Source organism: Thunnus maccoyii, chromosome 7 (genome assembly GCF_910596095.1).
Source record: "Thunnus maccoyii chromosome 7, fThuMac1.1, whole genome shotgun sequence".
Taxonomy (NCBI): Eukaryota; Metazoa; Chordata; class Actinopteri; order Scombriformes; family Scombridae; genus Thunnus; species Thunnus maccoyii.
Genome location: NC_056539.1, coordinates 9039523 through 9062366, shown reverse-complemented (window position 1 = coordinate 9062366; position 22844 = coordinate 9039523). Strand labels below are relative to the sequence as shown.

General features: G+C 42.0%; 3 protein-coding genes across 5 annotated transcripts in view; 1 reads left to right on the top strand and 2 right to left on the bottom strand.

Moving 5' to 3' along the window:
* LOC121900313 (proteoglycan 4-like) overlaps positions 1 to 22844 on the bottom strand; it is a 676357-nt gene that overhangs the window by 25850 nt on the left and 627663 nt on the right. The gene's annotated exons all lie outside the window — the stretch shown is intronic.
* chst14 (carbohydrate (N-acetylgalactosamine 4-0) sulfotransferase 14) lies at positions 11303 to 14083 on the top strand. Its single transcript, XM_042416570.1, has 2 exons — positions 11303 to 12016; positions 12697 to 14083. Exons 1-2 carry the CDS (start codon positions 11723 to 11725, stop codon positions 13522 to 13524), a joined length of 1122 nt encoding a protein of 373 aa, XP_042272504.1. The 5' UTR covers positions 11303 to 11722; the 3' UTR covers positions 13525 to 14083.
* cep135 (centrosomal protein 135) lies at positions 14333 to 22768 on the bottom strand. 3 transcript variants are annotated; one of them, XM_042416522.1, is made up of 26 exons: positions 22465 to 22768; positions 22001 to 22166; positions 21705 to 21895; positions 21449 to 21616; positions 21092 to 21233; positions 20861 to 20945; positions 20641 to 20769; positions 20275 to 20490; positions 20118 to 20183; positions 19561 to 19711; positions 19238 to 19467; positions 18993 to 19148; positions 18768 to 18905; positions 18526 to 18603; positions 18224 to 18375; positions 17796 to 17911; positions 17499 to 17653; positions 17274 to 17329; positions 16976 to 17144; positions 16715 to 16825; positions 16404 to 16589; positions 16072 to 16272; positions 15706 to 15908; positions 15488 to 15592; positions 14711 to 14866; positions 14333 to 14570 (listed from the first exon to the last, which is right to left on the bottom strand). In XM_042416522.1, the coding sequence occupies exons 2-26, from the start codon at positions 22111 to 22113 to the stop codon at positions 14549 to 14551; spliced, it is 3495 nt and encodes a 1164-aa protein (XP_042272456.1). In that variant the 5' UTR covers positions 22114 to 22166; positions 22465 to 22768; the 3' UTR covers positions 14333 to 14548. The 3 variants fall into 3 exon arrangements, with proteins under 3 accessions (XP_042272456.1, XP_042272453.1, XP_042272455.1); XM_042416519.1 differs by having other exon boundaries at positions 16072 to 16281; positions 22465 to 22767; XM_042416521.1 differs by having other exon boundaries at positions 16072 to 16281; positions 22001 to 22125; positions 22465 to 22767.

The following is a 22844-nucleotide window of genomic DNA, read 5'->3' as shown; positions in this document are numbered from 1 at the left end:
TCCGTACAGATACAGCAGGAATAATCACAATAATCAAACCATGAACCACCTTTTATTTGCATCTCATAAACCGACAGGAACCAACAAACCACAGGCGGCTTCCTGAACCCTGGACCCACGCGTCCTCCACTCAACACCTGTCTGCAGCATGGCCGAGCCAGAGGTTTTCTGATGTACTGCGGAAATGTGTGTTGTGTAAAACCACAAGCATCCGGGCCGGCGGTCGAATACCACAGAGTGTGAGACAGTACTGAGAGAGCCGGAGAGAAGCCCGCTGTCTCCAGTGGGATCAGCATGTCGTGGGCTTCCTTCCTGAGGGTGACAAAGCCGGACAGACTCTCTCAGAAATGTCTCGCCCAGAAAGGCTCTTTGTCCTGTCTGACTCCAGCCAGCACAGAACAAGGAGCAAACAAGCATGTTTGGTAGTAGGAGTGTGTGAACAGACAGTGTGTGTGGCAAAGAGAGAGACTGTATGTGGTTTTGTCTGCTGGCCTGAAGAGAGATTTTGTAGACGCTCTTTTTTTTTTATTGTTTGTCTGTTTGTTTACATGTGTTGACTTTTCTTGGCTGCCACTGCTAATGTTAAGCAAACGTCTGTGTGCTATGAAGCCTGTGTATGACTTGTATTTGTGTTTATTGTTGTGCGAGTGTTTGTAGGCCTACTGCTGCAGACGACAGACTTGGGGAGCAGAGCTAGAGATGGGATGAGAGAAGCACAAGGAGCAGCCATGTGCTCTACAGAAGCAGAAAAATGCCTTTGACAAGTATACAGCTGCATCATAGTATGGCGGTGGCATAACACGATGCCGCGTTGCAGCGCTTTCGAACGACCCAGCAGCTCAACATCACTTAATGGTGACACAACTCTGCACCAGAGCGGGCGAGACAACCACCGGAGTCCGATGGCATGGCTTTAGTGTTGTAGCAGCGTGGCGTCGGCTAACTGCCATAACCTTACAGCACAAGTAGCTTGCTGACAAAGCAGACAGACGAACGTGGTGGAGCCGTGGAACAGTTTACCTATTTCAGATGCACAGCTCGAGATAGCTGCGCACCACTGCAGTAAAACCTTAGGGAACATCGATCTGCCCATTTTGCACAAAGCTTGTTTTACCCAGATGAACGTCTCCGCTGCCTCCGCTGTGGGAGGAAATGGTGAAATAAATACAGAACAGAGACACAACAGCAGGTTTAGGTTTGTTAGTTTGTTGTGAGGGACATGAGTGTGGCATGGAGGGTGACATGGGGAGGGGTGGGTGAGGAAGCACGTCTGAATAGTAGAACTCAGGATGGGTGTGGTGACAAGGACAAAAACTATGTATCTATAGTGCAAAACATAAGTTTTCACCATCACTGATAGTAGTTTTGGGCCCAGTACACACAACTCTCCCAATCTCATTCTTTAACATTCTCTGAAGTTTGGGCAGCCTTTGGTTTCTATGGCAACATATTTGCCAGAGCAGACAAACGCAACACAGAATCAACTCACATACCAGACTCTCATCACTACAAACAGACTGAAATAGTTCACTTGGCACACACCTGCATATATACACAAACACTGTGGTTCCTGATGTGGTTGTTTTAACAGCAGCTGTAAAGTGCCAGGTCATATGCACTAGGAAAATGAGGGAGTATCCAAGTGCACTTGTGATGTTTGTATACCCAGCACACACTATATGCAAAAGAGATGGGTAATTTATGCAAAATTTATATCAGAGGTATGTGGTGAATGATCATTATCCCCCTAACCAGTCACATTACTGCTGCAAAAACCGAGAGTAAACTAAGTCATGTACATGAAGGCATCATCTGATCATTCCTTGCACTAATCCAGTTTACATGACAAGAGTTCCTTTCTAAAAAAGATAATTAGGCTTTCAAATACTGCAATTTTAAATGCAATTCTGCTTTCACAGACAAGTAGGCCTTCATGCCAGTGTTTTTAGATGAGAATATGAAGAGAGAATTTGCAGGGGGGGAGAAGTTCACTGTGAACTGTGTGTTCAGTGTGTCCCCAGGATGTCACTATCTCCTACATCTGATGGTTTGTGACACAAACGGAGAAAAAAAGTAGAGCAGAGCACTATGATGTGCACAGAGGCACAGAATTTGTCTGGTAATTGTGCAGCAGCCGTGTGTTGATGGCTTTCATACAGAGTATGAGCAGTTGTGGATGACAGATGCTGGAAAGAAGCATCCACTGATAAAATGGATAATACCCCAATAAACTATTATTTTGATGATAATCTGAGTGTATTAAGTGTCTCTATTCAAAATGTTCATTCACATTATTTAGCATTATTATTCTATAGCTGCACATTTCCATCATGCATTTCACTTGCATTTGCTGATGGAATCACAAAATCATCAGCTGAGTGATGTTATGCAGAAACAGACTGTGGGCCTGTTTCACCACCTCTTCCTCATTTTCACATATTCATCTAAACAAAACAAACTCCATGACCCATGCACATAGGACATGCAAAATTTATCTGCAATTTGTGAACATTAGCAAGTGACGCTACCACCATTTGCACGCTGTGTGTAAGCAGTGCTTGCTAATAGCTTTTGTCAAACGGGCCTCTGGTCCATAAACATTTATCTCCAACACAGTTTTCACCAAAATACCAACATAATGTATCTCCATGTTCTACCTCTGTTTTGTGTAACTCCTATCCTCTCTCACCTTTGTCCCATACGCATTATACAGAGCACAAAGATATCACAAATGAGAGCAAACTGCATTTAAAATGTGACATGTGGTGATGCTGTCTGTGCCAATGCTCATGCCCCAATGAAAACAGAGTCCCATGTGTTTAGCATGTCTGACCCAATCCTACGTCAACTTCAGTGAGAGCTGAGGCATAGTGTGGTAACAAAATTACACTAGGTCTGTTAGACTGTACTTACGCACAGCTAAATGCTGATTCTAAGGGTATAAAGGAATAAAGTTTACTAAGTAGGTGTTTAGAATGCTAACATTTGCTAATTAGCACTAAACACAAAGTCAAGCTGAGGCTGAATTCAGAAGTATTTGGTCATAAACCAAAGTATTGGGCAAATTGAACTTATGAATTCAAATTACACATGAAAGTGTACCAAAATTCATGGCAATCCATCCCATAGTTGTTGAGCCTCATGGTGACGCTAGTGGAAAAGTCAGGGGATCATCAAAGTCAGTAGGATTCATCCTCTGGGGAACATGAATGACTGAACAAAATTTCATGGTAATCCATCCAATAATTCGAGATATTACAGACTGGACCAAAGAGGTGGACCGACCGACAGACAAACATTGTGATCACTGTAGCCATGCTGCTTGTGTGGCTAAAAAGCTGATTAGAGGTACTAAACGCCAGTATAGCTATCAGTACACTACTGGATAAAATAGTCCAACAGGCCAGCAATAAATAAACACTGCCTTAATGAATTACATAATGTTAATTTTTTTCAGACATGACGCTGTAAGGTAGTGGTATTTATCCACTCACTAGATGTCCAAAGGGTGCATGTGAAGAAACAAAGGACCTCAGAGTGACACGCAACATGTATCACATGACCATGATTATATTTTCCACACCAACCAATGGTTAACTAACAATGCTCAAGTGTGCAAACAACAACAGAGAGGCTTTCATCTCACGACTGAGCATCACAAACACAAACACTGGGACTTGTGCTATTCACAGCTGACATAGTAATATTGATACACTTCATCAGTCATCATACACAACATGAACAGTGGTTTCACACACAGAATGCCAGTGACGCTGAAAGAATGAACCCAAATTACAGTAAAAGTCAAACTATAAGATCTACACGCTGCTCTAAAGGGCAACTGTTATTAATTTCTGTATGAGAATGCCTTCTTACCGTCTTGCAGTGTCTCTGTGAGCGAGGGTATCTATGAGTGTGTGTCCGTTCCACCTGCCTGCTGTTACTGTGGATCTAGGGCATTACCTGGAGTCAGGTGTCAGATGCAGTGAAGGCTTAGCTGTGTGAGTGTGTGTGTGTGTGTATGCGTGTATGTGTGTGAGTGTGGGCGAACAGAAAAGTGACAGAGTGAACATCCCTTGATATTCTCATATTGATGAAAATGTGATTGCCCTTCCAAGGCACGGTCACGTACTGTGGAACGAGAACTCGTGTCAGTGTGGGTGCATGAGTGCAGATGCGGTTTGGAGTGGAGCGCATGTACAGTCAGCCGGTCCAAGGGGAGAAGGCGTGTCGGTGGGGATCGGGGTAGTGAGAGCGCTGAGCGGGGAGAGATGGGCGTTCTGACTGTGTCTGTTAGTGCTGCTGTGCTGAGGAGGCACAAAGTGACACTTTGTTTTCAAGCCAGATAGCCAGTGCAGGAGAACAGAGTGGCATTCATCTTTTTCAACTGGCTGATGCACACAAAGGCTTTCATTGTGGTTTAACAGTAACCATGTATGCACATGTGTGATTATAATGGTTTGTAATGTGTTGCACCACAATTCCTTAATAATGTTACGGTCACGAATGGTTGTTTTTTATGGTAAAAAATAATTTCTAAACAGAAAACTACAGCCGCGTCCGGTAGCCTCAATACCAAAAGACTAAATAAAATCCTGATTTTATGGTTGTATTAGTCTAATCTGGAATCATGATGACATCAACATGGTGTTAGTGTGTGTAAAAAAGGCCAGCTCCCTCACACTCACACAGTTTTTGCAGGATCACACTGCAGTTACACAGGGATATGGTAATGATGGAGCTTTACCAACCTGGATGCATTGGATATATTACAGCGGCAGAGCACTTCAAAGTCAGACTGCTCTCTGACCGACTCTGTGCATAAATAGAAACCCCCAGTAAAGCAGCACACACATGCTCTCACACACAGGTATTTACATCCACATGCATGCACACACACACACACACACACACACACACACACACACACACACACACACACTCACACAGCACAAGCAGAGAGTCTTGATGACTCCACTGTAAAGCAGTACAGACACCATGATCAACCGCCATCAGTGATACAGAAGCTGCCACCACACTTGACATGCACTAAACCAGTCATTCATAATATTCATGGAAATGTGAGCATAGAATAAACACCTGAATACTTTTTATATATCATACAAATCAGGACTGCAGTAAAAGATGAAAATATATCAATGCATTTATTGATGTTTCATATGCTAATGGATGATAGGGATGACCTAAAGCTACATAGTCTCTGGAAATTGCTTGACATCCTCCTGATCAGATTCTTTATACATGTTATCAGTTTATCTATAATTGTGTCATCCTGTTTGTTCATGCTGGATTTCTATAATTGTGTTATCTGGTCTATTCTGTACACACAACATCTGTTGCACATCTGTGTGTCCTGGCAGGGGGATCCCTCCTCTGTTGCTCTTCCTGAGGTTTCTTCCATTTTTCCCTGTTAAAGGTTGTTTTTTAGGGAGTTTTTCCTTATTTAAACTGAGAGTCTAAGGATAGAAGGTGTTGTATTGCTGTGCAGATTGTAAAGCCTCTTGAGGCAAATTTTTGATATTGATCTATACAAATAAAATGGACTTGACTTGACCCTGTGACAATGTATCATAATCATCAGTTTGATTCTACATTTCCTTGTTATTCTGGATATACACTGACATTTTTGAAGCAACCTAAATGCCTCATACATGTCAGTGAGACAATAGTTTATTAATATTAATAATAGACTACACACTGAATGGTATATTCATTGTAGAGTTGATGATAACTTGCGCAACACAGGACTGAATAATGAGGACAGACCTCATAAGAAAATGAGTGTTAGACTGTTATTACAAATGTAAATGTGCTTTAGACAAGGACAGCCCTGATACTAACACTGACAACACACAGTTTATACATTACTGTACATACTACTGATAATCTTAAAAAAATAATGATTGACTTATAAAGAGCTTTGCATAGCATTGACCAAATCACCAGTATCATCCATTTACTCAGTCATGGTACCGAGGTAAAATTTTGAAATACCAGGACCTGAGTAATACAGTTTTTATGAGAACATTACACTACATCTGCATTTAAGAACACAGTTTTTACATAAAAAGCATGCAGGAAGGTCAGGAGATGTGATGCACTGTGATAAAATACTTAACTACATGTGTGGACTCAGACCGCCCACAAGAATACACTCTGATTAGGATCACAGAATAAGTGCTTGCTTTTTTTGTACTGTAATACAACAATGTAAGTATTTCCAGTTGTATTCATTCCACTACTGGTTATGCATATTCAAAATAGCACTTTGACGTGTTACTAGAAGGCGAGTCTATGTTTATCTAACATGCAGCTACATGACTGCAAATTGACATAACCACACAGAAAACATTGAGTCAGACTTTCTTTGTATGCGTCGCAGCGATTAAATTCAGATCTGTCGCTACAGTTTTATCTGAGGTCATAAGGTGATGTATGACTCAGGTAAAATGGATGCTGTTTGGCACTGTAAAGGCACTCCACAGATGTCTCTGAGAAAATGTTCATTAGTCACCATTTGGGTGGTGATGACAAGATAACTTAGTGAAATCACTGCTCTATACACCTGAGACTCTTCAGGCTGGATATTAAACTGATGGTTGCAGTGTTTTATTCAGCATGATTCTTGTATCAGGATGGTGAGCTAGTCTTTACTATAACAGGTCTTTCCATAAGCTCTCTTCTGCAAAACACAGAGCTGAATGGCACATGTGGTTTAATGTATCATAACTCAGCCATCAGTGCATATATTTATTGAACTATACATAACCACTACAATGTACACTTGTCAGTCAATCAGGTGCTGAAGCAGCCAAGCACAAAACAGACCAGTTTACACAGAGCAGCACCATAAATCCAGCACCAGCAGCCTGTAAATTCATTGTTGGCAAAGTGCCATCTACTCTCCCTGCCTCTCTGTGTCTCAGCACCAGAGACCACTGACGATGACAGTAATGCAGCATTGATTTAAACGCCTTTAAATGACGCGTAGAAAAATAGATCCACAATTTCATTTTTGCGCACATGTAGGGCCGCGCCATATGGCCTGTGCACGGGATTCCAGCTGACTGAAACCCCGCTGACATTTCAAAGGCTGTATTGTCTATGGTTTTTGGAGAAAGACGCGGATTGAATGTACTACATCAGCGCAGATCTACAGCACGGATCAATACGTAACCGTTAATGGCAGATTAGCGGATGCGCGCCGCACAGGGATTACAGTCTATTAATTGCAGACTAAAAGGCGCTCGGAGAACAAAGAATCTGGCCTTTGCTTTTCTCACATACTGTCAAAGATGACATCCAAATGGCATTTAATTGGTTAGTATTATTTTCGGATTAAAAACAAATAACGATACATTACAATTTGGCCTGTTGACACCGGCGTTTGCGCATTTCAAGTCGGATCAAATTGTGAGTCCCAGCCCATTTACAGCGCGCACACACACACACACATACACACACACACATCTGCGAAGGATGGAGCAGAAGATCTGTGCAGGTCAATGAGGAATGAGAGGTGGGATGCAGTGACAAGGTCATCAGCGCCGTGAAAATGGAAAACATTCACCATAAACACCAATATCATGTTAGAAAAGAGAAAAAAATCCCACCACCTTATTTTAAACGCGATTCCTCCTTCCGATCTGTGCTGAGGTAGCCCACGGCAGGCAGCTGCGACCCTTTTGTGTTGCTGATGCTGCGGGTGCCCGACAGGGAGACGCACGCACGCACTCACGCACGCACAGACAGCTCCGCACAGCTGCACGCGTGCGAGATGGAGATGGGAGGGTGTGGCTGCAAGAGAAAGGGCGAGCGGCGACAGGCAGGCAGGCAGTCACACGGTGCAGCCCCAACATATGAGCCTCCTGTCACGATGCCAGCACGTTACTATCACGTAAGCTCGTGATTTTCAGAAGCAATTAAAGAAATGAAGAGCTGAATGGAAACGATTTAACCGCCCAGAAGAAAAAACACCGTGTTCTCCTGAAGGTGTTCATCCTACTGGGATGTATGACAGTGGGTTACTGTATGGGGAGTGAAGTCACCTAATCGTGATTGGTGTGGGTCTTTGTCATTCTGTTTTGTGTTTATGATCTATAGTTATATTGTTTCAGTTGATATTATACTGTATGGCAGGATATAAGTAGGATATTTACTGATTCATACACACAGTTGTGTTGACCTGTCTTGTGTAAAAGAGACACCAAAGTTCAGTTCAGTTGAAAGCCACAATAAAATGAAAATATTTGTTTAAATGAGTAATTATAAGCCTAGCTACAGTAGAATAGTAGACTCACTTTAGTCCAGTCTGTCTTCATCTTTCAGGGATACTTATGCAGTTCTGCAATAAAATGTTATAACAAAAAAACCCCAACATATACAGTTGTCTTTGTTTAATTTACCTGGCATGAAAGGGGTGTAATGAACATGGTCACCATGTGTTAAGATCTGATGATAACAGATTATCAGTATTTAGTATTTATTTATCAGTATATTATTCCAAAATAATCTGTCTAATGACTGTCTACTCTCAAAACATTAACCAAGAAATATGTTTGAACCTATCAGCCATGTTTTACAGGCAAAACAAGAAACTATTTTCATTTTCATCAAGTGCCCTTTTTAACTCTGAAGAGACTTTGACATGGCAATATTTAAAACATTATTACAGATTACATGCTGATGTGGACAAGCTATCAGTTACAGGAAGTGTGTAAATAATTAGTATTAGAATCTGTCATTTTTCTCCATGTTTATGATAATAAGCTTTGCAAACTTAATGAGTGGGCTAAATGTGCAGCTCTAAATGTAGCTACTGTTGGGTTGGTGTAACCTACATCTATAGATTGATAATTAGCTGTTAATAGTTACAGGCCTGGTATTTGCATCCATAAATAATAAAATTAAACAAAACATGTCACACTGCTGTACATCTACATTTTCCATTCACCTTTAATAGGTTTATGTGTTTGTTAAAGATTGTGTAGGTCTTATGCTTGGCTTCTGGGTAGAGATGGACCTCCTAATCATCAGGTTAGGTTGGAGTTAATTTAGTTCAGTCACATTAAGACGGTTGCTCTGCTCTTTTCTGATGATGTCATCTTTCTTGCTTAATCAGACAGTTATCTCAGGGCCGTAGCCAGGACTTTAGAAATACCTGAGGTCAGGCCCCCCTCCCCCAAGAAAATGTTGAGGACTATAGTGTAAATCTATGCATTTTAATGAATTTTGAGAGTAACAATAATAACTAAAATAATGTCAGTGCCAACACATAGATGAAAATTGGACTAGAATCCAACAACATCACAAATATGCCCTATTTTGAAATTACTCTTTTTCAGTCCAGTCTCTTATTGCATTGAAATCACTTTCACTGTCAAACAAATTGAGCAGAGGAGCACAACTGCAGTTCAGGTTTTGCCCTAAATTACCTGACAAGTGTTTTAACACTCACTCCTCAAGTTCATCCAAACAATAAGCCATAATCTAAAAGTTAAACATGGCATGACAGTGAAAAATGAGTGTATAAAATATAGTAGAACAGCGAGAGAAGCTTCAGCTTAATAAAGATATATGACTGTCAAGGCCAGGACCCCCTGAACCCAACCGCACTTTTAGAGTAGGCGATAACAGTGTGATAAAGATAAGATAAAGAAAGTGTTACTGAAGCAAAGTAGGCTGACCGTTTATTTATAGCTGCTGCTGAGCAGTATAAGTTTATCATAATGTATTAGCCAGTTTCACACCGTGAATATTTTTGCCACTGAAAATGTCAGAGCAGAAACTCTTAATTGATTCTGTGCGCAAGTTTGGACATGTCACGTGTTGAAAGCATATAGGTTAATAGTTTGTGAGCTCAGATCTTCTGTTCATGTGGTGTAACTCATTGTTAATTGTTTTGAGTGTGTAGGTCAGGCGGAATACAGTCAGCTATAGCCACGTCTATCATTCATGTCATTGACCAATCTTGCTTCTAAAGGTAGGCTATATAATCGTTGTTCTTTGTTATCATTATCTAGGAGGATTTGTATCATCTATATTACCAATACCATATTGGTGAGGACAGCCACGTGTGCTTTGAAAGTGCAACCTGTTTTCAAACAGTGATGACTCATCTTGTAGTAAGTGTTGCGTGAATGTAGGTTCCAGCGCGCTCACCCATGAAGTGAATAGAATGACAGGACCATACTATATATACATATACATGCATGTCACATAATGTAATAAACTGTTCAGCCTTGCTGGTGAGATGATGCCAACCTTTGTTCACAACACACCATACAACTAAGTAGTTTTAGCAATTCGTCACTCTAATTAAACATTTTAAGAAATATATATATGTTCAAAAATCTAAAAAGACCCAGAAACAATACTGAGGACATGACCTTGGTGTCCTCAGTGGCAGCTACAGGTCTGATCTCAGGTAACTCACTAAAGTCATTTGGAGCTAAGTGGGATGTGGTTCAGTCACTACCAGGAAAAATGTGGGGAGGAGAGAGCAACTGCTCCAAATAGAGAGGCTCAGGTACTTACTAAAGACAGTAAAAACATAGGATATACTGTTAATTATGTGCCATGACTGCACTGATTAAGGTTTGAATCAAAGTATTGTGGTAAAATCTGTGAGCTCATCATTGACTGGATGGATGGAACTGAGTCAACCTGCTGCTCCTTCACATGGAGAGCAGCCAGGTAATGTGGGTCTGAAGGATATTAGAACTATACATGACTGCATTGTGACTAAAAATTCTCTAACATCACTTGTGTACCTTTACAGACTCTGAAATAGCAGGAGGCACTGCTCTCCAATCCACATTCTGTGGCATACACAATTCCCAACATCTTACAAATTAACTAAAATACTGGAGACCAGTACTGTGCACTCAAAGCTCATAAAGCTATACAATACTGTACAGTAATTTGGAAGGTTAGGACAAGGTGAAAATCTTCGAGGATCCTCCCGGGGAAAACCTGAGGCACAGGACACAGTAGATAAACTACATCTCCCAGCTGGCCCGGGGCACTCCAGGATCCCTCAGGAGGACGAGAGTGTTCACAGCACCTCCTCCTGCATGACTCTGTTGTAAGCACGATGTTGACATACATAGGCCAAAATCTTCCTATATGAAAAAAGACATATCTTTTATTGCTATCTGAATTAGCTGCACATTCCTCCTTGGAGTTACAACATAGTCATACATTCTGTCATTGTGTTACTTATGAATTAAATTACAGTGAAAATAAATTAGTCCCCTTATTGTCGGGGACCCCCTCAAGGACCCCTGGGGGTCCCCGGACCCCACTTTCAGAACCACTGTCTTAGACTGCATCAAGGAAGATTTTATTTTGAAAATGTTAAACGGACATCCCCTTTACTCTAATGAGCTTGACATTAGTTTCCTCAGCTGAAAATGTCCAGTTAGAGGAAATCTTGATGAGGGTCAAATACTTCTGTTAAACACACTCCAAGCTTATTATTGGATGTAGTTTTCTCACTGTGGACATTTTCTTTGATAGAAAGAACTTATAACATGTTCCTGAGAAGGGTTTTATTTTGACAGTTCACACAGGAATCGCTATTTTTAAGCTGGCGGACTTCTAAAGTCAACTATGGGTACGTGGTAGGTACCCAGCGGGTTTTTTTCCTTCACGTAGTGGTAAACTGATAGGTGTTGAACAGCCAAGCCGGAGACAAAGCATGCTTCCTCGCAGGCAGGACTCCGCCATGAAAAGGGCCGCAGGAGGACGCAGCGGCTCGGTTATAAACTTCAGGACCACGGTGAACTCGGGCTCAGGCCGCCGCAGCTCCGCCGTGCTGCCGTCGGTGCTGACGTTCCTGGTCATCGTAGCCTCCGGAGGCCTGCTGCTCATGATAGAGAAAGGAATGCTGAACAGCATGGAGACGCCTCCACCCCGGGGTGACGGCAAGCGGCTGGGTTTCATCCGCCAGGCTGGGAAGCACAGTCCGGCTGCTGCGGACGTGGAGTACCAGGTACGCAACGCACCCCTCGTGACTTGCAGTATTTCACAATAGATTTGTCATAATTAGTGTAAAGACTTGAGAAACATTAGTCAATGATGTATGAGTTGGGTAAAAACTCATTAGTCATCACGTTCTCATTAAAAACCCATATATGAACATCACTCAGCTTCATTTTATGATCATTAACACACTTTAAAGGCTTAAAAGTTGGATCAAATGGCAGCTGAGTGTTCCACTGCAACCCCTCATTGTAAATGCACAAGGCTGAATTAAGTGTGTATATTGGTTATGTCTTTCTGCTCACTTTAAAAGGGGAACTCCACCAATTTAGTATTATACTTTCATAAAGTTTTGGAACTCACAGAAGACTGATAAAACAAAGAATGGTCAAAATCCAATAAACAAAAGCAAAGATATCCAGATCTTTAGTCCCCGATATGGATCACTTCTCAAAAACAGTGGATCCTACACTTCCCATAATGCAACTCATTGCCCGGTAAAAACCCACAAACTTCTCACTTCCAGTTTTTATGCAGGTGTTCTGTTATAAAGTTTGTAATCTCCAAACCCATGCTGAGATAACCCCAATGACATCACTATGACATCATCAGGGCTACTGGATGCAATACTAAGAATAATAAAATTAGCCCCTTTAATGTCCCCCACACTCCTTTTCTTGTCACTTTCAGATCCTCCAAGAGATCCGTAACCGGACCATCAGGACCATGTGCAGCCAAAAGAACATGCCCCACAGCATTTGGACCCTGAGCCCCCTGCAGAGGAAGACGCTGCTGCAGCACATCCTGGTGAATGACAAATACCACTTCCTCTACTGCTACGTCCCCAAGGTGGCCTGCTCCAACTGGAAGAGGGTTCTGAAGGTCCTGAGCGGAGCCCTAGAGAACGTGGACGTCAACATCAAGATGGACCACCGTAGCGACCTGCTGTTTCTGTCCTCTCTGAAGCCCGAGGAGATCCGCTACCGCCTCAAGCACTACTTTAAGTTCATGTTTGTGCGCGAGCCCATGGAGCGCCTGCTTTCTGCGTACAGGAACAAGTTTGGAGAGATCGAGTCCTACAAGAAGAAGTATGGCGTGGAGATCATAAAACGGTACAGAAAGGGCCACGCCAAGGACACATCGCTTACTGGAGACGATGTGACGTTTGCTGAGTTTGTCCGTTACTTGCTGGACGAGGACGTGGAGCGCATGAATGAGCACTGGATGCCAGTGTACAACTTATGCCAACCATGTGCTGTGTCCTATGACTTTATTGGCTCCTATGAGCACCTTGAAAGTGACGCAGAGTTTGTGCTCCAACACATCGGGGCACCTCCTTACGTTCACTTCCCAGAGAGGCAAACGTGGTACAAGCCGGTCACCTCAGAGACTTTACACTATTATCTATGCAGCTTACCACAGAAGCTACTGAGGGAACTCCTGCCCAAGTATATTTTAGACTTTTCCCTCTTCACTTATCCCCTCCCCAACACAACCACTGAATACTGCCGGCATTAAATGTTTTATAGTATTAGAGATTATTTTTATAGAGAATCATTTGTACTACTTTTCTTCCTGGGGAACAAACAGTATTTTGATAGCTGTTACACATTTTTACTTGAGATGTCCTCACATCATTGCAAAATGCTGATTGTTGGAAGAGATGGAGACTGACTGCAAAACCACTAAAGCTTGAAATCAGCTGCAAAGTAAAAAGATGTTACTGAAATGTAAATCATGTTGTCGTCCAACTTCAATACGTTCCTGTTAAGCACTGTTACTGTAAATGAACCGATTCAGTATATAAGGATGGAAATGTTAACACGGTTGTAAGATCAAACTTTGTATTTTGCTTATTTCTTCATCCAGATATGAGAGAAGGTAAAGGGTTAACCGCTTCAGCGGGCATTCAGTGGTTTAGCAGGCTTAAACGCACCATGTACTCAGCGAGATGTGGGTTTTAAATCAAGCTTGTGTTTTCTTTGTATGTCACAGCCTCTTATTCCCATCTTTCCTATAACCCTCTACTATTTACCATTGAATAAAACACAAGTTATAAAGGTGATGTGTAAACTAACGTGATGTACATGACTGCAGTTTCATTTTGTTTGTTTGTAAAATAATTTAATAACTTAAACATCATTTAAAAACATGAATATTGAGCATAATACACATAACCACAGTGCTGAACGAATACTTCTTTTGCTACATGTATGAGGTTATAGTTGCTGAGGACCAAATTCATTTCAGAAAACACCAACTCATTCTCGAAGCTGAATCCTAATCTTATCAATGACTGTATAATGTACAGAGAGGACACTTTGCATTCAGTTAAATATCAACAGCTTTAGTTAAGAACCAGGCATGATTTCATGCTCAGTGCCTCAGGACGGGAAAATAAAGTGGCACTGGGGAATGCTATAGGCAGGGACTTCTGAGCATTAATACCGAAGCTTACGCAGGCCTTCTGAATCCATATCCAGACTCAAGACGTCAAGCTTCTAGTGGTTTCCGACTCACTCATCAGCGCCTTCATTTGTCGTTAATCCTTGAAGCTCACACTTCTGTAAAGAGAGAGATTTTAAATTTGTGGTGAAGCAAGGAGGAATTGTTAAAAATGATCAAAGCTCAAAAAATAGATAAATAAATCAAAAACAATTAGTATTAAAAATAGCTTTAACAATTTCATGTCCACAAGCCTTACTTGTCTGCTGACTTGTCAGTGGAGCGGTCAAGAGATCGGAGGATGGAGCGTTCAGGGGAGATGTGATGAGGACTGTGAGAGACACTGAGGGGTGACGAGCTCCGCAGGGATGAGAATGACAAACCTTGTCTGCGCATCTCCTGAACTGCCCTTTCACTGCGATCAGAGCGATAATGAGACAAGGTCAAAATCTACTTTTTGAACTTCCACTGTGCTGTTACAATATTGCAACTGCAACATGTATTAAAGCCTTTTAAGTGCTTATAGATTACTGTAGTAGTAATACTTAGACAAGACTTGTTATCCTTTATAAAACAAAAAAGCCAGAAATCACTAGTTCAGCTTCACCAGTGTGAATATTTGTTGGTTTTCTTAAGCCTATATGATCAGAGGTTAAATATATTAAATCTAATTTGTATTACATGTTGGTTGCACCTGAAAAATATCTCTTTTTTGGAGAAAGATTGAAAATTCAGCGTCAATACAGATCAAATGATTAGTCAATGAATTGATTAATTGATATCATTTAAGTCATTTTTCAAGAAAAAAAATCCAACTATTCTCTGGCTGCAGCGTCATTGTGAGGATGAATATCTTTGGTTTGTGGACTGTTGGTCAGACAAAACAAGACATCTAAAGAGGCTCTGGGAAACTGAAATGGACAATTTTCACTTTTCTCACATTTACTTGCAAAACTATAAATTCATCAGGAAAATAATCCACAAATTAATCCGTCAGATAAGCGTCAGTGTAGAGACCAACAGTCATTTAGCTCACCGTTCAAAGCGCTCAGTGGTCAACTGTCTTTTCAGAACGTCCATCTCTGTCTGCAGCTGTGACACTTTGCCACGGAGGTTGGACACATCCCTTGCATGCTCCGCACTGGGTTTATATATATATATATAAAAAAAGACACACAAATCATAATCAACAATTTTTAAAAATAACATTTAATTCACAGTTTGAACCAGCAAGCTGAACTGGATTTGTCGTACGTTTTGCTGTCAGCCAGGGTGAGCCTGTCACGTAGGACCTTCAGCTCTGACTCTTTCTCGCTGGCTGTCAGGTGGGTTTGGAACTCCTTGTGCCGATTGGTGGAGAGTAACGTCTCGAGGTTCCGGACAGTCAACCTCTCACTGGCCAGTTGTTTCTTTAGTAGCTCTGCCTCTGACTGAACGTCTTCCAATTCTCCTGTGACCTAAACAACATGCAGATATATTTACAGGAAGCACAAATATTCCAAGATATATAACGGCAGCTGGTACTGCAATGTGCACGCTCAGTGGAACGCAAGCTGGTTCACAGCTTAGACGAGAAGCAGTTTGTTTAAAAAACTTCAAAACAACAGCAGCAGGCTTCACCCTCTCTAGGTCCATGCTCTTGGAGGTGAGCTGGCGTGCAGCGAGTTCCTTGCCAGAGTCCAATTTGACGCAGAGCTCCCTGACAGAAGCCAGATCAGAGAGCAGGTTGGCCTTCTCCTCCTGTGCTTTGTGTAGCTCCTCCTCTAGTCGGGACATCCCACGAACCAGAGATGAAACTTGGGCCTCATAAGCCTGCAGGGCCTGCATATGCTTGGGAAAGAGTCAAGTGAAAGGTTCTTTTATATAACACTGGTATAAAGACTGACATCTTGCACAACAATCTTATGACATACTTATTCTAGCAGCTTTCTAGTTGTGAATGTATGTCTCACCTGCTGGATCTCTCTCTCCTGGTGGCTGACAGTATCACGGAGGTGCCTGCGTTCGGAGTCAGAAGAGAGCAGCTCCAGGCGGATTGAGTTGTTGAGGCCTTCAGCCTGCTGCAGCTTCTGCTCCCGATCCTCCATCTCAGAGTGGGTCATTCGGAAGCGCTCCAGCAAGTCTCTGTTCTCCTGCTCCTGTGGGTCAACACCTCACAGTTAGGTGGCAGAGTAAGTGAGACTAAATGATACTTATCTGATGTCCAGGCACTTCTGATTTATCTAATGTTGACTATACAGAGTACACCGCAGTTTTCTCTTGCCTTTGTGGCCATCAGTTTCTCTATTCTGGACACTTCAGAGATGTAAGAGTGGACCCTCAACTTCAGCTCGTCCTTCTCATGCAAAGCCTCTTCCATCTCCACATGTACAGCCTGGACAAACACAAGAGAAGCTGGTATTATTTCCTTCATTTTAAGTTTACATATCGTTTGTATGCAAACGGGAACAACAAAAAGTGTCAATGAGACAGAAGAAAAACACGCAGCAACCAGTTAGTACTGACTGTAAGGTTTATTACTAACTTGGTTCTCTCTGGTCATGGTGGCCAGGTCGTCTTGCAGCCTCCTGTTCTCTCTGACTGTGATTTCTTTGTCTCTCCGGAGTCCGGCCAGCTCTTCCTGAGAGGCGTCCAGCTGCCTCCTCAGGCTGGTTATCTCCCTCTCACGGCTGTTTAACGCCCCCTGCAGCTGACTGCAAGGATCACATGTTAACGTCACAACATGGCAACAGTGATATCAGCATATTAAGAAGAAAGGTTGGTTTCTAGTTTTATAATTGCTTGTGTGAGACTTTAAAAAATAACGAGACAAAGATACTTACGCTAGTGAGTTATCCATGTTTGTGACTGTGAGTCTCACATCTTCAATAGTCTTTTCCTGGGTAAATGCCAAAATATGTTTTATTGGTGCCCCATCAAGCTCTTAAAGTAAATTATTAATAAAAGCTTGTTATCAAGATGAGAGTCCCGATTAACTCTGACATTAACACATCTAATGAGTTCACTAATGATCAGAACATTCAATAATAACTGTTAGAGATGGCTACCTTCTTGTATAGCTCCTCCTGGAGAACAACTAGCTTTTCAGTCTTTTCATCCACCTCATCCTGCAGGGCATCTTTCTCTCTATCCAGGGCAGAGATAGACTTCTGAAGAACAGCCACTTCCTCCTTGTGCTTGGAACCCTGCTGACTCAGTTCCCCTGTCAGACAAATCAGAGAAATTGAGCAAACAACCAACCAAACACAGAAATAAAAAAAACCCCCAAAAAAACCTGAAGTGAAACAATACACAACCGACTGCAGCAGTCCATCCTGAACCTGCTAAAACTCTCAAATATTCACCTATTCTCTCCTCCAGTTTGTCAATCTGCTCATGAGCAGCCAGCAGCTCATTCATCTTCACAGACAGTCTGTGCTGGGTGTCAGACAGTGACTGCTCCATCTGCTCCTGTAGCAACCTAGAGACACACAGGGAATAATACATCAGCCTCCCGTAACAAAAACCCCCTAACTGCAGCAGTAAGTGAAAAAAAGAGAGAACAGATGACATATTAAAACACAAAGCCATTATGAAGAGTAGTGAGAAGAAACTGATATACTTCTACTAAACTTTATATCAAATTTTAGACAGCGTGTTACCATCATATTTTGTATCTTATTTAAAACCCTTTTTGCAGCAGAAAGATGCCATTGCTCCATTCTTATAGAAAAGTCCTGCTGTGCATGTGGATAAAGGTGATACAGCACACATCATTGATTAAAACACAAACCTCAGAGCATTAGACTCTGCCCTCTGCTGGGCCGTCTCCTCTACATTCTGAACCAGCGCAACAGACCGAACCTTCAGCTCCTGCTCCACAGCCTCCCTGCCCTCCTTCAACAGACACACCTGTGACCGCAGGTCCAGTTTCTCCCGCTCCAACTACACCCCCAAAAACACACGATGTATGAAGACAAATGATGCAGCAACAGCAAAACTATTTAGGACCAAAGTTACAGTAGTGAACATTACATAATAATTGTGTATTGGCACATTAGACTTCAGATTTATGAAAATAATCATCAGGCTTACGCTCTTAACGGCATCCTCCAGGTCAAGAATCCTCCTTTCCTCTTCCTGTCTGTCTGTGAGAGCTGAAGTCTGAGAAACCTGAAAAATGTTTGAATCCAGTCCAAGTTAAACAAATAATATGTCAAAGATTTGCCAACTTGTCTCTGAGCAGTTTAAAAGTTAACAAATTCATTTATTTCTGTGAGGGACAATGACGATGCACTGGACTCTTGTACCATGACAGGTGTTACACTGGGACGAACCTTTAATCTCTCCATCAGTGTGTCTCTTTCAATAGTCATCTGCTGGATTTGGATTTCTGCCCGTTTGATCTCCTCTTTCAGTTCCAAGACGTCAGCTGACATATCTGTGCTAGGGCAAAGCTTTAAGTCCTCTTGTGCCTTAATGAACAAGAGCATTTGGTCTTTACAAGTGTAATATAAATCATTTCAAGTGCGTAGCAAGTACTACTTGTTCCTAAAACTCACCTGTGTAAAGAGGGCTTTGAACTGGTCTTTCTCAGCACTGAGGGCCTTCACTTTGTTCTGGATGTCCTCCATGTGCTGCTCAAAGTCCAACAGAGCAGCCTTCAGCTCATCTCTTTCCTTCACTAAACGAACCAGCTCTGACTCTGCAACACCTCCCTGAAAATTTGAGGCCGTTATAAACTTTTTGCATTAGTTTTATGACAAATGACCTATGACGCTATTAAAAAATATCAACCGTCTTTTACCCTGATGACTTTGGACACAGGACTCCTGCCCCTGCCTGGACTGCGACTGGGGCTTAAGTCCAGGCTGCCAGCCCCTCTGGTTCTTCTGTAGCGTTCAGCCTCCTGGCGATAGTAATCCCTCTCCTCCTCCAGACTCTTGACGAATGCATCCAGACGCGATGGTGAGCGTTCCCTTCCACAAACACCATGTTTAGCCCGCATGGTCTCCAACTCCAGCACCAAGGTTTTGTCTAGGAAATAGCACCTTATTGATCAGTGACACATTAAGAATATTTGGTGAATCTTTGGTTTCATCAGTTCAGGTATAACAAACTGCTGCTTACCAGCTGCCATCATTTTCTCCATTTTGTCCTGCAGCCTGATTTTCTCTTCTTCTAGGAAATTCACCAGTCCCTCCATTTTCTCATTCTGGTCTTTGAGCTCCACCAGCTGGTCTCTAAGACGGTCTTTTTCAAAATCACTTTCAGACTGTTCCTAAATGACCAAATCACAAGAGTTAGAATAAAATACTCAAACTTTTCCTGAAGTAAAACTTCAACTGTGAAAGCTCCTGGCAACTCGGTTGGATTAATATCATTCATTATTGTTTAGCAGGAAAAAAAGAGACAAGAGGAAGGGGACAGCTGTGACTGCTCTACATCACTGATTTGACTGATCTCATCTTTCAGAGCAACTTAAACACACATAGTTTGGCAAAAATATTTCGTTGGTATTTTACATTTCTAAACATTTAACTGTATTTATGATATGAGTTACAGAGAAGAAAACGTCTTGTCACTGCTGACTTTTCAATATTTTTCAACAGATTAGCTTAATCCAGCGTAACATTATAAAGTAGGAAGATTTTTGGCAAAGAATATATAGTATATACAGTACATACTCTTCTTATTGTTGTAATAACATCCTCCAGGTCTTCAATGATTTTCTGCTGCCTTTCAATTTCGTTCTGTTGAGAGAACAGATTTCACTTTTGAGGTTTGTTTCTGTTGCTCCAATTTTCATATCATGATATTCTCCCTGCCTTCACATATTCTCACTTTAGTTTCTTGCAGTTCCAAATCAGCTGTTTCCAGCACCCGCTCCTTGTCCATCTCCAGCTGCTTCGCAAGGTCATCTATGTGTGTCAGCTCTTCACACAGTTCCAGGTTCTTTAAAGACAGATTGGCCACTTCGGTGGAGGCATCCTTCTTCTTCTGCTGCAGTCCCTCTACCTTCTGCTCCAGAGTCCTGTTGGTCTCCTGTAGGTACTCAATCTGTGTAACACAAAGCAACAGTTAACACTTAATAGACAGGAAGGTGGTTAACAACCACACAGACCAAGTTCTCCTTTCTGTTAAAGAATCTCACAGCATCTGATATTTAATACAACACATATATATATTCATACATCATGATATGCTTGCCTGAAGGTTAAGATGAGCGATCAGTTTCTCGTTGCTGATGTTCTGAGCCTCAAGGGAAATGACATTATGAGGTCGTCCTCCTTGAAGTACACGATTCAGACGCTCAATCTCTTTGTCCCTCTTTTCCACCTAAAAGAAATGTTTAAAAAACAATTCAAGTAAGATTTCATCACCTCTATCAAAAGATTTAAAGTCTAAATTTTCTACTAAACTTACTTACCTGAGTATTTAAGTGTTTTATACATTCTTGAGAATTTTCCAGGTCTAAATTCACTTTTATGATATCTTCCTGTAGCTCAAGAATCCTACAAATTAAAATGACAGTGGGACAGTGAGTCAAACACTGTCGCTGAACACATAATGCAAATGTAAGCATCTACAATCAACACATTCACCAAGCAACTACCACTTCAATCAATGATACTGTCGAGCTGTCACATAGGAACCAAACCTTCCGTCTGCCAGCTGCAGTAGGTCAGCAATATAAGGATCATCAGGCTGGGACACAGGATAAGCCGATGTAGAGGAAGGAGGTATGAGATCATCAATCTGCATTCTCTGACGTCTGAAGGGAATACTGCGCTTTTTTCCTCCTGTGAAAGTGTTTGAGAGGTAAAGAAGAGATCGAGATTTGATTTTTAATTGCTCTTTAAACGCTAAAGAAGATCTGATCTGTATTTCTCAAGCGACAACATTTTAAAACACAATGAAGCCTATGCAGTTAAATATTGTTCTACTATACTATTATCTAACAAAGTCAAATATCACTTTCATTGTGCTGTTACAGAGCTTAGACCCCTGGCATTACCTGGTGTCTGCACCACAGCCTGCATGTTCTTCTCCTGCAGCTGTTGGATGCGCTCAGCTTTAGCTTTGCTATCCTTCTCCAGGCAACGAACCTTGTGCACATACTGATTGTTCAAAAACTTCAGGTCAGATGACTCATGGTCCAGTTTTCTGATGTAGGTCTTGAGCTCTGAAACCAGATAGGATTGTGTGGGGTTATCAAATGTGAATCATGGATGTGGGGAAAGACTACCTGGATGATGATGATCACAGCGTACCTCTGGTGACACGGTCCTTGTCCTCCTTCAGCTTCAGAAGCTCAAGGTGCAGCTCGTTGTTCTCCCTGACCAGCCGGGCATTCTCTGTCCTGTATGGCTCCAAGAGGGCATCAAAGTTTTGACTTTCTTTCTCAATCTTCCCTGCTGACAGTTTGGCATTGCGCAGGCTTTCAGTTGTGTGGACCAGATCACTGTAACACAGAGGATGATATGTCAGTATTACATCTGATCAACTGTGATGATGAGAGACTTTAAGGGAATAAGGGCAACAGGTGCACAAGGGATAAAGGTTTCACCTGAACAGTTTCTCCACTAGTGGCAGTGACTCTATCCCCAGTGGCTGTCGGTAGCCCAGCTGATCCAGACGCTTCCTCAAATTGACGAATTTCCTCTCTGCGCTGCTGTTCATGGTGATGTGGCGCTGAAGTTACCACAGCAACATCAGCAACGTTAGTGAGATATCTGTAATAATGTGAAACAAACGTTGACTTTCATGGTTCAAACTAAACGCTGCGTTAAGACAGGAATGTGGCAAAGTTACAGTTAACTAGTCAGCTATGTGATGTTAGCCGGCTAACGTTAAGCTGCTAACTTGATTGTGTCTGACGTTAGTTAGCTATCAGGCTACCTGCTTGTAAGTAACAACAAGTAGCATTAGCCAGCTAGTAAGCAGCGTTTGTCTACTGTTAAGTAAGTTACAGTTAGTTAGTCAGTTAACTAGCGTTAACATTACTGTAATCTCAGGTTTGTCTCAACTTACCTTTTTTCGGGGAGACACTGCTTTGCTGACAGCTAACTCGACTAACGCCAACGTAACGCCAGTATAGTTAGCTCTACATCACCGATATAAATGTCTCTTTTGGAGCAGTTGATCGCACTGAACCCATTATAGCAGGTCACGTTGCTTCAGGATTAAGTTAGATAATCAACAGCCCTTGAATTAACATGTTTCCGCGGTAAAGTGGTTTGAAAAGAGCGCCGACGGTCTCCGGCTTGGATTCGTCGCCATGGAAGTGTGGAGCATCTGCGGCGGCTTGTTTCATGAACCGGCGTTGTCCGCGCAGAAGGCGGAGGGGCGGGGCTGCCACAGAGGTGAGCTCAATCATAAAAACATATCTATGAGCTCAACAGTAAAATAAA